Source organism: Limulus polyphemus, unplaced genomic scaffold, assembly GCF_000517525.1.
Source record: "Limulus polyphemus unplaced genomic scaffold, Limulus_polyphemus-2.1.2 Scaffold2732, whole genome shotgun sequence".
Lineage (NCBI taxonomy): Eukaryota > Metazoa > Arthropoda > Merostomata > Xiphosura > Limulidae > Limulus > Limulus polyphemus.
Genome location: NW_013668342.1, coordinates 559 through 15,288, shown reverse-complemented (window position 1 = coordinate 15,288; position 14,730 = coordinate 559). Strand labels below are relative to the sequence as shown.

Genomic DNA, 14,730 nt, shown 5'->3' with positions numbered 1-14,730 from the left:
TAAACAACATGCAAAAAGCAGACAATTTCTTCTAACAATCACAATTTTTCTAGCTTTCTAACTATGCGACAAGAGCCGTTACAAATTCATCCAAGCTAGCCGTTGTGATTCCCATTGGAACCAAAGTTGTATTACAAGTGAAATTGACTATTCTGTGTTCAGAACACAACGTAATAGAATATGTCATTTGATAGATGAAAACCATGGCTTTGTATTGATTATAGATAATGTATAATTAAATGTAAGAGAGAATTGTTAATAAATCCTGAAAGAGAGGATGTGGCAGGAGGGGTCTGATTTTCTATTTGATAGCTCTGTAACCAAAAAAATTTGAAGGCTATAAAATTATGGTTTGTTTGAGCAGTGACAATTTTATAGTGAGTAATTTATGTTGAATTTTGTACTTTTTAGAGGGGTGATGGATAAAATAGAGGAGAGAAGATACCTAGAGAAAATGTATCACGTGTATCACACTACGGGAAATTCAGGATTTTTAAAAATATTGCCTTATAGAATTAAGAACTTAACTTACATACTATTAAAATATGGATTTTATGCTATACTAATTGGTATAACATAAACAAAAAGTAGTTTAATAAAATTTTGAATTTAAGACACTAAAACCTTATGTCATGCACAGTAAAGGGTACCTGTGGAGATAGGGTTAAAGGCTTCAAAACTAGTATTTATTTTTGTAGCTACTTTATGCATTATGTGGATTTCACTGTATATTTTGAACATATCCACTACTGAATTAATACACTATGCATAGTGTTTACTTTCAGCTAATATGCAGATATCAGACTTACAGTTTTTCTCTTTCCTTTATGAGTGGATACAGTGTGTATAGCACTATAGTAGAAAGACTGTGTTCCCTAAAAGCAGACTTCCAGGGTACAAGGTTTGAAAAAAGCATAAATGAAATGATGACAAGCCAACAAGTAAGTGAGAATCCTTGATACTATCTTAGTACTACTTAATACTGAATTTATTGTATCAATGTATTGTATCTGTTTTGTATACAGTCTACAATACAAGATGCAATTTGAATACTGAGTATTGATGCTGACTATTTTTGTTAATCAGTCTGTTCATTGACACAAATGTATTTGCCTGTAAATTGTAAAGATCAGATAATAATTAATATATATATATTAAACCATAATAGTGGCATGAGTGATTATTTGTAATATAAAACAAATCACAAATAATTACTCTTGCTGTTATTATGGTTACAACGTGTGTACTCAAATTGAAATACCGAAAACTTTTTTCTTTTTGAATTTAAACTCTCCTACCTTTCCATGCGAGTTATTTAAACTCTCCTACCTTTCCATGTGAGTTATTTAAACTCTCCTACCTTTCCATGTGACTTGTTTGAACTCTCCTACCTTTCCATGTGACTTGTTTGAACTCTTCTACCTTTCCATGTGACTTATTTGAACTCTCTTGCATTTCCATGTGAGTTATTTAAACTCTCCTACATTTCCATGTGAGTTATTTAAACTCTCCTACATTTCCATGTGAGTTATTTAAACTCTCATACCTTTCCATGTGAGTTATTTAAACTCTCCTACCTTTCCATGTGAGTTATTTGAACTCTCCTACCTTTCCATGTGACTTATTGCACATGCATCGAGGGATTTGTATATAAGCTCTACTTTCCAACCATAAATTTATTTGTTTGACAGTCATGTTTTTCACATTTTGCAGTCTTTGTAATGATGAATTTTTGAGGCTAATACATCTGTTCCTGCTTCACTTAGTTCTTCTTTTCCTGTTCATATTTCTTCTGTTTCTATTGAAACTTTATTTCATCAGTCTTCCTCAGGCATGCAAAGAATTCCAGCCACTGCATTATTGATCTACTTATTTCCTCTATTCATCCCAAGCCTTTTGGGGATATCCCCAGCAAGTACCAGGGTTTCTTAGATGCCAATAAGATGCATCAGTACCCTCTTTCTTCTTTTGTTCATGAACAAGCCAGTTCTTTTGCTCAGGATTTGTCACATTTTCGTAGGAGCAGGATTTACCAGCCATCCCATCTCTGGATGAAATTTGTGAACTTATTTCCCTTTTTTTTCCAATGTATGTAACATTTTAAATGTTGAACCTTTTTCTGTTTAACATGAAGAACCCAGTGTCTTGTTACAGGATATCATTTGGAGTCTTTATTTCTTTCTTTCTTCTTGTCCTGAAATATAGATTGCTGCTTATGCTTTTAGAAATCAAGAGATGTTGTTTTTTGTTTTTTTCCACATATTTCTCATTCTCCTGGCCTTTTAGTATTAGTGGGATCATCTTCTTCTATTCAAATTCGATGATGCTTTAATCCACTTTAATCCACAATAAAAAACTGTCCCATTTTTTTCACCATTGCAACTCAAAACACCATAGTATATCTATTAAAAACAGTCATTTTAAAGAAAGAACCCAACATAAACAAACAAAAAATTAAGGAATCCACCTTAATTGAACAAAACAACCCTACTCGAAACCAACACCCTGAGGTGCCTAGATACCTCTTCTAAGTTTTGCAACAGTATCCGTGTCGGTGTAAATTACTTGTACCTGATGATGTCAAAACGTTGTACATTTGCTGTTGTGTTAAACTTATATTAAAGTATTTCTTCATTACCCATTCAAGCCATCTCCAACCATTATTACTTCTTCTATTCATTTATCAGCTCAAACTGTAAATGCTTATAAGGAGTTTTGACAGGGTTTGCTCATGTCATTTTTCACACTGTTTTCATTTTCATGCCATAATTATGAAGACTTTACAACTTCCTTCATCAGCAAAGTTATTTGCTTTAAGCTGTTCTCATTTTCTGATTCTTATTTTGATTCTGGTTTATTTTGACATATGGCTTGCATGTTCTTTTGATATATTTGCATGTAGAGCTTTTTAGCAAGGGATTTGTCTTCCACCCACCACCCACCCCAACTGTTGTTGATGAATTCCACTGGGCCTCTTTCTTGTAAACTTTTGTTGTTGCTGCTATTTCTCCTGAATTGGTTTGTCAGTCCAAATAGTCTCGTCAGCAGGAGTTGATGAGAGCTTTGTCTTCACATATTACTTCAGGTCATAGTCATCCTCTTTAATGTCCAAGTAGTACTAGTTGTCCACTTACAGTTGACCACTTCAGCTGCTGCTATTGCTCAGCCTTCTGCTTCTAATTTTTGTCATTCCTTTCATGTTGCAGAAAGGTGATACAAGTGGGATGGTCCACCTCCCACTTCAGACAATAACTTTCTTCAATTTCAAATTGCTCTTCCTCTCAACTTGTAGAATACTTGGATTTGAGTATTGGGTTATTTAGTTTTGTTTTTGTATCCATTGTCATCGAACATTTTCTCTTTCAAAACTTCTGCTTTCTTTTCACCTTCCATACAATCCACTTTCTGTTCAGCTGTTGAATATGGAAATTTCACATATTCTGTTCATAGGAGCTATCAAAGATGCTTTAAGTTTCCCTGGAGTTTTATTCACATTTTTTTTTGTAGTGCAAAAAAAACAAGAGATTGGAGACTGGTATTAGATCTGTACCATCTCATTCCTTATCCCATCTTTCAAGATGGAACCTATGTGAATTTTATGCAAAGTCCATCTGTGTTGTCAGAATCCCTTGTTTTTAGTTTAAGCATTATTGTAACAGAGTTTTATGTAGATAAGTTGGAAAAGTTTTGTTTTGAGTTCAAACATTATTGTAACAGTTTCATGTAGTTAATTTGGGAAGCCACTGGGGAAATTACAGTTGGGAAAAAATAGAAAATCTTCAGCAGACAAATCAAATTATGTGTACATTTGTGAATAAGTAGAAAAATATTTGTCAAATTATTTTGTTTTCTTTGCTATTCAATATCATTTTTGGTGTAACAGAAGTATTGCCATTTTGTAATTTATATAGTGTACATATAAAAAATGCATAATCTGTGTTAATTTTGTTTTACAGGATGAAAGAACTAAATTTCGAGAGAAAATTGAGGAAGTTCAACTTCGATTGACTTCACCTTCTTTAGAAGAAATCGATGTAAGCCAAGGGAATGAGAGGAACAACAAAGGTTAGATATTAGTTAACAACACTGACCTAAGATAGTAACAAATAGATAAAGAAATTATTACAAAACATGTAGCTAGAGGGTAGCTACAAGTTTTAAAATAATTGTGCTTGATACGGTATTTATTCTGAACTTGGTATTGCTAGTGTGGGATCACATTTGAGATGATAATTTGTTACTTGCATTTAGTGGCTGACTTAAGCCTTCCATTAGACACATGTTGGGTAACAACAAAACTGCTATTAATTTTGCCTACCTTCAGATTTCATTGTGAGAACATACCTGCATTTTGCTGAAAAAAAAATCATTTTACACTCATGTAAAAAAAAAAAGCATAAGAAGTCATTTAGAAAATTCTAAATCTTTAATATCTATTTAATCAAACAAACTCAGTGTCAGTATTATTGGTTTTAGTTATATGTCACAAAAAAAAATTGGCTTTAACCTTCTGTCAATAATGTCGATCCATTGGAGAGGGCCATCATGTGACACAGTGAAGTGAAGGTTGAGAATTTTAATTTTCTCTTCAAATTAAAAAAATAATACTTAGATCATATAAAAATTGAATTGTAAACTACATTTTGATATGATGCTAGGCTTGTTGACATATGTTGATAATAAAAATGTTTAATTAAATTTTGAATGTAATTCTCCCAAAGGTTGTGACATGTGCCCCCAGGTGCTGTAATTGTGACAGACAATCTGTTTATATTCAGAAGGTTGAATATATTATATTAAAACAATTTTGAATATGCAAATTGTCAAGGCATGTGAAACCACAGCTGATATAAAATTCCAGTGTAATGATATGTATCAGAACAACATTGCTTATAATGAGATGCCACCAAAAATTGCTTGCATTTGAGAAAGATGTGTAACAGCCATTTTCAGTGTACAACCACACACAGAAAGGCACGGGTGTAAGGTTGATGTAGAAATGCAAGGATCAAAAGTAGACAAAAGCTTTAGGTTTTAATAAGTTCAAACAGTTGTGTTACAAAGGAACATAAAAGTTTCCTAATTATGGAACTAATTTCCATAATTTATACAAATATGTTATTGCTATTAAGCTTAAAATAAGTATGCATGTGACTTTGTTGTTATAAACTTTATAAGTTCCAGAAAAAGATTCTAAGATGCATATAGTATATCAGCTAAGGCTTGTCGTGATCTAGATGTTTGACTAAACTGTTATTCTGAGGGTTCCTGATTTGCATACTGTTGCTTTAATATCATGTTCCAAACTCTGGGTACTATTGATGCACTACAAGTGATGATCAGATCCCACTGTTTCTTAAGAGCAGGCATCATATCGGGAGGGCATCCAACACAAAGAGTCAAATCGAACAGTAGAACCCTTTCCGCCCTTCCCCAAGGTCTTAGGTACAAGGCCCCGGGCATCATAGAACCTCCACACGCCACTGCTTAAGAGTAATATAAGAGTTGGTGGTGGATACTGTTGACTATTTGCCTTCCTTTTAGTCCATCTGTTAAAAATTAGGAAGACTATTCATAGATGGATAGTCCTTGTGTATATTTTGTGAAAATGTTAAAACGAACAACATCTTATCCTATTTTGAAACATTTTTTTGTTTTATCCTTTCTTTCAATAAGTATGAACTTGTATGATTTCTTCAACCACTGTCATGATTTTTCATTGTTGTCATGGTTTTGTTTTGCTTGTGTTTTTTTTAATTTTTCCCATAGTTTGGTAGAACATCATTATTCTTTTATAATTTTATGTTCTCTATGCCATATTTCAGTAGGATTAAATGTGTAAATAGTAATAGGTTACGAGAATGGTTTTCTTGATGTTTTCAATTCAGATAGTATGTGGGAAATTGCTTTTTTAAAAAAAAGTTTTTTTATAATGAGGACTTTTAAACATATGATGCTTTGTAATCTTGTTAAACATTAGTGTGAAAAGCTTTTCTCAAATCCTTCACTGATTTTAATAAGGGCAAATTTATTCACAGACACGTATCGCCCTGTGTGGAGAATTGTTGACACTGTCGTGCAGTTAAGATATCAAATTGCAGAGGCTGTTCAAAACTGGAACTCAAAGTACGTTCTAAACCAGTTTTATTTTGCTTCATCTCTGGTCATTTATACAACTACGTTTTTTCTTTAATGTATGTGATTTATTTCCTTCTAACATATTAAGTTCTGTAAGAATGAAGAAGTATTTCAAGCTTTTTTTAAATAATTCTTTCATAATTAGTGTAAAAGTATATGCTCTTAACTATGTGTAGTGAAACAGTATTTAGTTTTTACTGGTATGTGATGTACATCTTTTATAGTATCAATGATGTACAATTAAGTTTTCGTTAGTGTTATAATATTTTATTGTGTGCCATCAGTTCACCATTTCTAATCATCCATGTTCATGTATTAGGATTAGTCATTTTTTTGTTGTTGTTGTTGTTTTGTTTTTAGAGCCAGTGATGTATTTTTTTTATGAACTACCTAGGAATGGTTACAAGATTAACTCAGAGTTTGTCTTGATACCAGTGAAAAGTTAAATGGGGAAAACAAAATTGGACATAATAAAAATATATTTACATTTGTCAATTCAGTAGACCTCACATCATTAAATAATGTTTTCTCTGGATAAAATGGTTTTTCACCCTTTTCAGGCACTCTTTCAATTTATTAATATTATTTTTGACCTTAGTTTTTTATCAAAATGATTCACTGCGTGAACTAATTTTCCCCGTTTAAAAATGTAAAGAATGTGTTGTTTATTAATTCTATTAATCAGTTCCACTTCAAACTTTTCTTCTGTTACTCTTTATTATTATTATTTACTTTTCATAACTGCTCATGTGCTATATATGTTTTCAAACCATTTCTGTAGTGGTAATACCCTTCACACCATATTGCTTTATATCTATAGAACTGATTTAAATCACTTGAATATTTTATGTATTGGCTCCATATTCCTCTTCCAGCATGTATACTTTTTAACTGTTAATCACTTCTGTATAAAGAAGATAAAAATGAGGGAGGGGGGGATCTACTACTGTATTTTGTTTGTGTGTGTTTGCATGTGATTAGAGATGCAGCAAACAAATTATCTTGATAACCTTACTTGAATATCACACTTACATGAAACGTATCTTTTAAGTTACATAATATATAAATTGTAAAACTTACCACATTATCAGTTTGTTCACTCTGATTATTCTACCCCCTAATTCTATGTCCTTGTGATATGTCTGGCAGTTAGTTCGTATAATATTGACATGAAAATCAATTTACTCAAATCCTTTTTAATGTTTCCTAGACATTTAACATGTTTGTACATACAATGTTCTTGTTATTTTTTATCTTTCTTCTAAAGTTTTACATGTATATAGTAAACATTTTTATTTTTCAATGTATGAATACAAAAGTAAATTTACATTGTGATCAATTACTAGAGGAGTTATTGTGGCTGGCTGCCAGCATGCAAGACTTTGTGATTCAACTATAGTTGAAAGTGAAAATAATTCTATTTAAAATTGTAGTTTCACTTAGTCAAAAGTCATAAATATAATGAAACAAAATTTTAATTCAATTCTGATCAGAAGCTAATATTTAAGAACTGTCATCTCTTTGTGGGACAGCAGCAAGTTTACAGACTTTGAATACTTTAAATATCTTTAATGTAATCAACCTGCTTTTATGAATAGAAAGTAACTGAATCATACTATTTGTATTGAGCCTTTCACCATTAACTTGAAGTTTTGTTCTGTTATTAACTCTCAAATTATCAATTTGTTTTTATACTGTTCACAACTGGACGTGCTCACATACTGCATCATAGTGATTAATTTTATATTTTTCCTAGTTACAACTTTTAGTGTAAAGAACTGATCAGAAGAGTGGGTGAATTCATTCATTAATTATGTACAATTGATAGGAAACTCCAGTTGTAATTAGTGGGATTAATTGCAACTCTGGATGGTATTTTGTGCACAAATAATTTGGGAAATTTTTTTTTTAAATCTGATGGGGGGTCTATATCTAATGAAGCTCATCAGGTACTTTTATAGATGTTTATTTCAGCTAAAAGTATGTTTAAAAAATCTGATGGGGTCTATATCTAATGAAGCTCATCGGGTACTTTTATACATGTTTGTTTCAGCTAAAAGTATGTTTAAAAAATCTGATGGGGTCTATAACTAATGAAGCTCATCGGGTACTTTTATACATGTTTGTTTCAGTTAAAAGTATGTTTAAAAAATCTGATGGGGTCTATAACTAATGAAGCTCATCGGGTACTTTTATAGATGTTTATTTCAGCTAAAAGTATGTTTAAAAAATCTGATGGGGTCAATATCTAATGAAGCTCATCGGGTACTTTTATACATGTTTGTTTCAGTTAAAAGTATGTTTAAAAAATGTGATGGGGTCTATATCTAATGAAGCTCATCGGGTACTTTTATACATGTTTGTTTCAGTTATCAATTAATTTTGTACATTTCTACATCCACCACTTTCAGGTTTTCATGTCGTATGGTATGGTTTGCTTTTTGAGGGTACATGAAATAGATAAGTTAAAGTTCATGAACTTTTCAGTTCCCACATTGAATCTCATTAACTATGTTTTTGAGTTTTTTTTTTTATTCAGATATATCCATCCTATGTCCTTTCAAGTAACAACTGAATTACTAATGAAAAATTACTTACTATGAGTTGTCCTAAAACTCAGCAATTTATTGCAGTTACAGATTAAATAGATAAATAGATTATTAAATAGATTACTTCGCATATATTGAGTGCAATTTTTCATAAAAGTCAAATGATGCTTGATCAAGATATGAAGTCAAAAACCAGTATTTTAATATTTTTAGCACATTTTGATCCTTGTCAAAGTATATTTAAAGAGGTAATTGCTTTACAGGTAGCTAAGAGATGAATATAGTGTTGTTTATATTATGACATTTATGAACTTTGTATTGTAATTAATTTGTCATGAATTATGATGTTAAAAGACATATGTAACAAATATAATACATATCGTTTTCCAATAAAGTATTATTCAATTTTCATATAGTATAAAATATCATTATAATAAAAATTAAAATTGTATTACCATGCAATTTTTATTGAAGAAGAGTAATTTGGTAGGATCCAAGACTTTATGACAACTACTAAGAAGGAGGATAGGTTATCTAAAGGAGCAGGTGTTGCTCAGAAACCTGCCCCTGGGTTCCAGCAGCTTCCAGTTTCTCCAGGTTTTGATGTGTCTCACGTAAGTTCACTGTTTACATATTATTACATATTATCTGTTGTTTTTTTTTAGCTTGTGAAAAGTAAATTGCTGTGTTCCCTGACACCTTGCCACATGTAGAAGTAAAAGTGCACGTTGTATCTTTCTTGATATCATCTTTGTTGTTTTTCTGTTTCAAAAATAAGAATACCTTAAATCAGGGCTTAGCAGTTAGCATGTCAAACTGTGAATCTGAGGTTTCACTGCTGCAAAATTATGAATATGTCCTTGTGGTTGTTTTATTTCTTCTTTGCTTTTGTGATTGTTTTCTTTTCTTCTTGTTCCTGTGGTTCTCATTCGTGTGTATTTTTCTCTTTGTTCTTGTGATCTTTCCGTATTTTGCTTGTTTTTTTGGTTTTATTTTCTCGTAATTTTGATCTTTTTTATATTTGAAGTATCAGTAGACAGTTCCGATCTTTAAAGCATTACTTGAATGGTATTAAAATTAGGCACCAAAATGCTCTGAAAATGATTTTTTTTAGTAAAGATGTGTTTCCAAACAGAATTTATTTTATTTTATTATGCTACTTTCAAATGCTTTTTTATTGTTTTTTCAAAACATTGGGTCTATATAATTATTTACTACATGCTTACTAAGCCAACACATACCATGCTGTGTCCATATCCAGTGGCACCTAATACCAGGTAACAATTAAGTATATGTGATTACTCTTTTTACCTAAGTTAGCTGTTTCACATTTCCCTATCTTTTAGTCATTTGTCTCATTAGAAACAAAATAGTAGGTTATGGCTGAAGAAGAGAATGAAAATGAAACTTTATCATAACTGTCTTTCTATAAATATCTTTTTATGAACAGCAAAATTGGTCACAAACCACAAGGTGGTATCATTTTGACAGTTCAAAACAAGGATTATTAAAACACTTTTTTTTCCAGTCAGTGGGAGAAATTTTCAGAACAGTAGAAAACATAAAAAACATACACTAACAACCATTATGTGTATTTATACTTGAAGAAAACAATCATGAAAAAAAAAACTACTGGCTAGTTTACCATCCATCCATATTCAATAGAAAGTCAAATAGCAAAATAGGAAATTATTGTATACAGTTGGAAGTAGCTTAAAGTGAAAATCCTTAAACTTCTTGTTGTTGGTTATCTAACTGTAAATGGAAAAAGTCATTACAGTGTACACACATACAATTCTAACTTTTGTTGATTTAAGCTAAAGACTTGTTTTGTAAAACTTTTATTTAAGATAAATTCAACTGTATTGTGTCCATAATATTAAAATAATCCTGTATTTTGTTTCTTAGTTCACGGGCTTAAACTACAAAGTTTCTGAACACTTAGAATGTATTTCAGAATGTTGTTAAACCATGTCAATAGATATTGATTAATGACTTCTTTAAAGACTGAGTTTAAATGTAAAGTTTGAGCTTGAAATGCAAATTATCAAATTAGCTGGTGTTTTTACTTGAAATTATTGAAGTGATATTTGGTGTTTCTATTACTAAGTATTGTCTTTTTTATGAATTATGGCTTATCCCCTTGTTTTATACATTTGTATGAAAAAATTCAATTTAACATTAATAATCAGCACAGATACCAGTGTTTGGAGCAAAGAGTGTGTTTTGACTAAGATAGAATGTATTTGGCTTGTTAATGCAAATTCCAAACAGAAAATATTTTGATTACTATATTGTGAATATCTTGACATATTTAATTAGTGACTGTCTTCTTTCTTGATTTAGGACATATATTTAACTGGATACTTCTTTCTGGTGGTTGTCAAAAGAGAGGACAGTTTGATTACTATGTTGTGAATATCCTAACATATTTAGTTAGTGACTATCTTCTCTCTCAATTTAGGACATATATTTACCTTTCTCTTCTGACAACCACCAGAAAGAAGTATCCACAGTTTGATTATTATGTTGTGAATATCCTGACATGTTTAATTAGTGACTGTCTTCTCTCTTGATTTAGGACATATATTTAACAGTGATACTTCTTTCTGGTGGTTGTCAAAAGAGAAGATAGTTTGATTATTATGTTGTGAATATCCTGACATACTTAGTTAATGACTGTCTTCTCTATCTCTCAATTTAGGACACATGTTTAACTGAAGTACTTCTTTCCAGTGGTAGTCAGAAGTTTTTAAATATTGAGCTTCCTAAAACATTGACTCAGACAACAGTTGAAAACCTAAGCATACCAGAAGATGATCCTTCAAAGAATCTTCAGGAAATGGTCATTACATCAAGTACTGAGATCATTGAGGAAGATTCCAGTCTTCTCCAGCCCCCATTCTTGAGTGGGTCTAACAAAGACCTGAATCAATCCATCTCTTCTGAAAGCTATTATTCACAGACTTCGTCTTTCTCTGAGTTAGGACTGTCATCAACAGAGCAGAAAGCCCCTAATCCTTCCCTAGAACCACTGAAACCAAACTTAACTGCTTCTATGAAAAAGTTTCCTAGTACAGTTCTCTTCAGAGGAGAGTCTGGTATTCCAATCCTACACAGGGTAAACAGTGAACCTGTAAATGTTGGCAGAGGCCCAGTATCTTCACTTGTGGATAACAAACAAGATAAGATATTAGAAGGTAAGTTATTAAATATATTTTGGTGTATGTATTTTTGTATTATTATTATTATTATTTCAACATCCACATGTGTAGGCATAGCACAGGTTGCCCTTTATACAACTTTGATCTAAAATAAACAAATCTTTATATATTCTGTGCTTTTTATGTTATAGCCATTTGCAAATAGGCATTTATAAACATTTGCATACATCAGCAGAAAACATTAATAATCAAATATATATACACATAAACACAATTAGCCAATATATCCATTTAGTACATATCCAGCAGCACCTAATACCAGGTAACAATAAAATAATTGTGACAGTTCAGCTGTTTCACACTTTCCTACCACTTTAGTCATTTGTCTCGTAAAAAAACAGTAGGTTATAACTGAAGAATAGAATGAAAACAAAATGTGATCATAGCTATCTTTATATAAATATCTTTTTATGAACTGCAAAATTGGTCACAAACCACAAGGTGGTATCATTTTGACAATTCAAACAAGGATTATTAAAATACTTTTTTTTTTCCAGTCAGCGGGAGAAATTTTCAGAACAGTAGAAAACAAAAAAAACATACACCAACAACCATTATGTGTATTTATACTTGAAGAAAATAGTCATGAAAAATAACCAACTTGAAGAAAATAAATGCTGTCCATTATTTGATTTTTTTTATTGATTGTGTTATTTAAACAGCACAAATACATAAACAAAATGAGCTATATATCATTCATTTTTTCTGTTATACTGAATCTTTACATCTAGTTTTTCCATAACTTGATACTTGTTTGATTATCTAGTATTTAACTTCAGATGCATTAATTTGAATATTTGGGTGGTCTACTTGTTTTTTCATGGTAATAAAATGTTGAAACTGTAACATTTCATCCCACAATAGTTATTGTATCACTATGTTGAAACTGTAACATATTTCATGCCACAATAGTTATTGTATCATTATGTTGAAACTGTAACATATTTCATGCCACAATAGTTATTGTATCACTATGTTGAAACTGTAACATATTTCATGCCACAATAGCTGGAGTAACCCGTCCCCTGAATGGGAGTAATGTAAGTTCATGGTTAATGAAAGGTTATCTTTGGACATGAAAAGTTGCTTCCCTTATAGTAATTGTGAAGAACATAAAAATCCCCATAAGAACTTCAAAACACAAAAATGTGAAACCACAAATTTGCATGTATCTCCACATGGACCAAACAAACCTTCATGCCAAATTTGGAGATGATCCATCAGCATGGTTAAAGTATTGGTAAAAAAATGGAAAACCAAAAATTTGTGTGTCTCTCTCCATGGACCCAATGAATCTCCATACTAAATTTGGTGAAGATCCATCCACACCCTGCGAAGTAGTTACATGGACATATAACAGACAGTACTGTTATATTTATATAGATGTCCAAGTATTAAATTATTTTTTATTTTAGATATTGTATGTGTGTATATATAGTTTTTGTTAACCAGTTTCTATACTGTTTGTTTATTTACTGAGGCAGTTTCTCATTCATGGGTTTATTGAATTGACATTTAAGTTTTTGTATCATTGAACTACTTTGTATTGCCAAAAGAAAACACTGTATTATTTCTTAACAAAAGTAAATAGTTTATGTGGAGCTCAGTTTTCAAATACTTAATGTTAAATTGGTATGTTTTACTCTAGTAAGATTAATTCCCCATTCATTGTTTAATTATAACTGAGGGTGATGACACTTCATATTTATTTTTACAAAAAAATTCGTTTCTTAGTAATACATCAAACTAAGAATTCTAAATACTGTCTTCCATGGTTTTACACTTTACTTTTGTATTCATGATTGTTGTTAGGTTGTTTTTATGTTTACGTCAATTCAGTGTTTAATTCACAACTTCATTTTAGGCCTGCAGGCCAGTTTTTCATCAGTCTGCACTAACTCCCTCTCAGTAAGAGGAGAAGATGCAGAGGAGTCAGTAGAGAGCCATGATAGTAGTTGTGATATAACAGATATTCAACAATATGGTATGTCTTTCGTATCACTTCATAGTATATACAATAAAATAATCACAGGTGTAATTCTTTGTTAGTTTGAATAATTATAAAATCCTTTGCATGTTTTAAAACAGTTGTCGCTATAATTGAGTAATCTTTTGTTGTTTAAAAGGAAATAGTCTACAAATTATAAAATCATAGTGGTTAAGCATCTATCATACCTTACCAGTATGTGAAAGAGTTACAAAAAGTGTTGGTTAAGTTTCTTTTCAAAAATATTTACTCAAATTTACAATCATTAAAGTTCATTTTCTTTTCTTTTTTTATTATTTTGGATTTCATGGAGAAGCATACAATGGAATGAAATAACTTCAGTTCATTATTTTATATGTAGGAAGAAGTTTCTTTATCAGTTCTATGAATATAATGTACATCTAAAATATATATGGATGGATACTTGGTGTGCAGTAACACAAATGTGAACAAATATAGTTACTTGTTTTAAGTGTAAATGAAACCTTTGTCTTTTCATGTTACAAGTAAAGATTCATTTTGTAACTTTGAAATCTTATACATTTTTAGGACTGTTTTTTTTTCATTTGGTTAAAATAAAATCCATTTAGCAGTACGTAATCTTTTTTACTGATAGAAAGATTTTTTTATTTTTCACAAACAGTATTAAGTAAGAAAGAAAAAGAAACATTAGTAGTGATACACGTTCAAGTCTCCTGGTGTTATATAGTGTGTGTGTGTCTTATTTCTCTTGTCTCTAGAGTGCAAGGAAGAAACATTAATAATGATATATGTTCAAGTCTCCTGAAGTCATATTGTGTGTGTGTGTGTGTTATTAAATATTATATTTTTC

The 14,730-nt window shown here is 30.9% G+C and overlaps 1 protein-coding gene across 1 annotated transcript in view; it reads left to right on the top strand.

Annotated features, from left to right (window-relative positions):
• Positions 1-13,895, top strand: part of LOC106467761 (1-phosphatidylinositol 3-phosphate 5-kinase-like) — a gene marked incomplete at its 3' end in the record, with an annotated part of 64,357 nt that extends 50,462 nt beyond the window's left edge. Inside the window, exons 25-30 of the mRNA XM_022395950.1 lie at positions 833-941; positions 3,957-4,065; positions 6,039-6,126; positions 9,178-9,301; positions 11,392-11,887; positions 13,776-13,895. Of these exons, the coding sequence (XP_022251658.1) occupies positions 833-941; positions 3,957-4,065; positions 6,039-6,126; positions 9,178-9,301; positions 11,392-11,887; positions 13,776-13,895 (1,046 nt within the window). The remainder of the gene's footprint in view (positions 1-832; positions 942-3,956; positions 4,066-6,038; positions 6,127-9,177; positions 9,302-11,391; positions 11,888-13,775) is intronic.
• Positions 13,896-14,730: the final 835 nt, after the last annotated feature.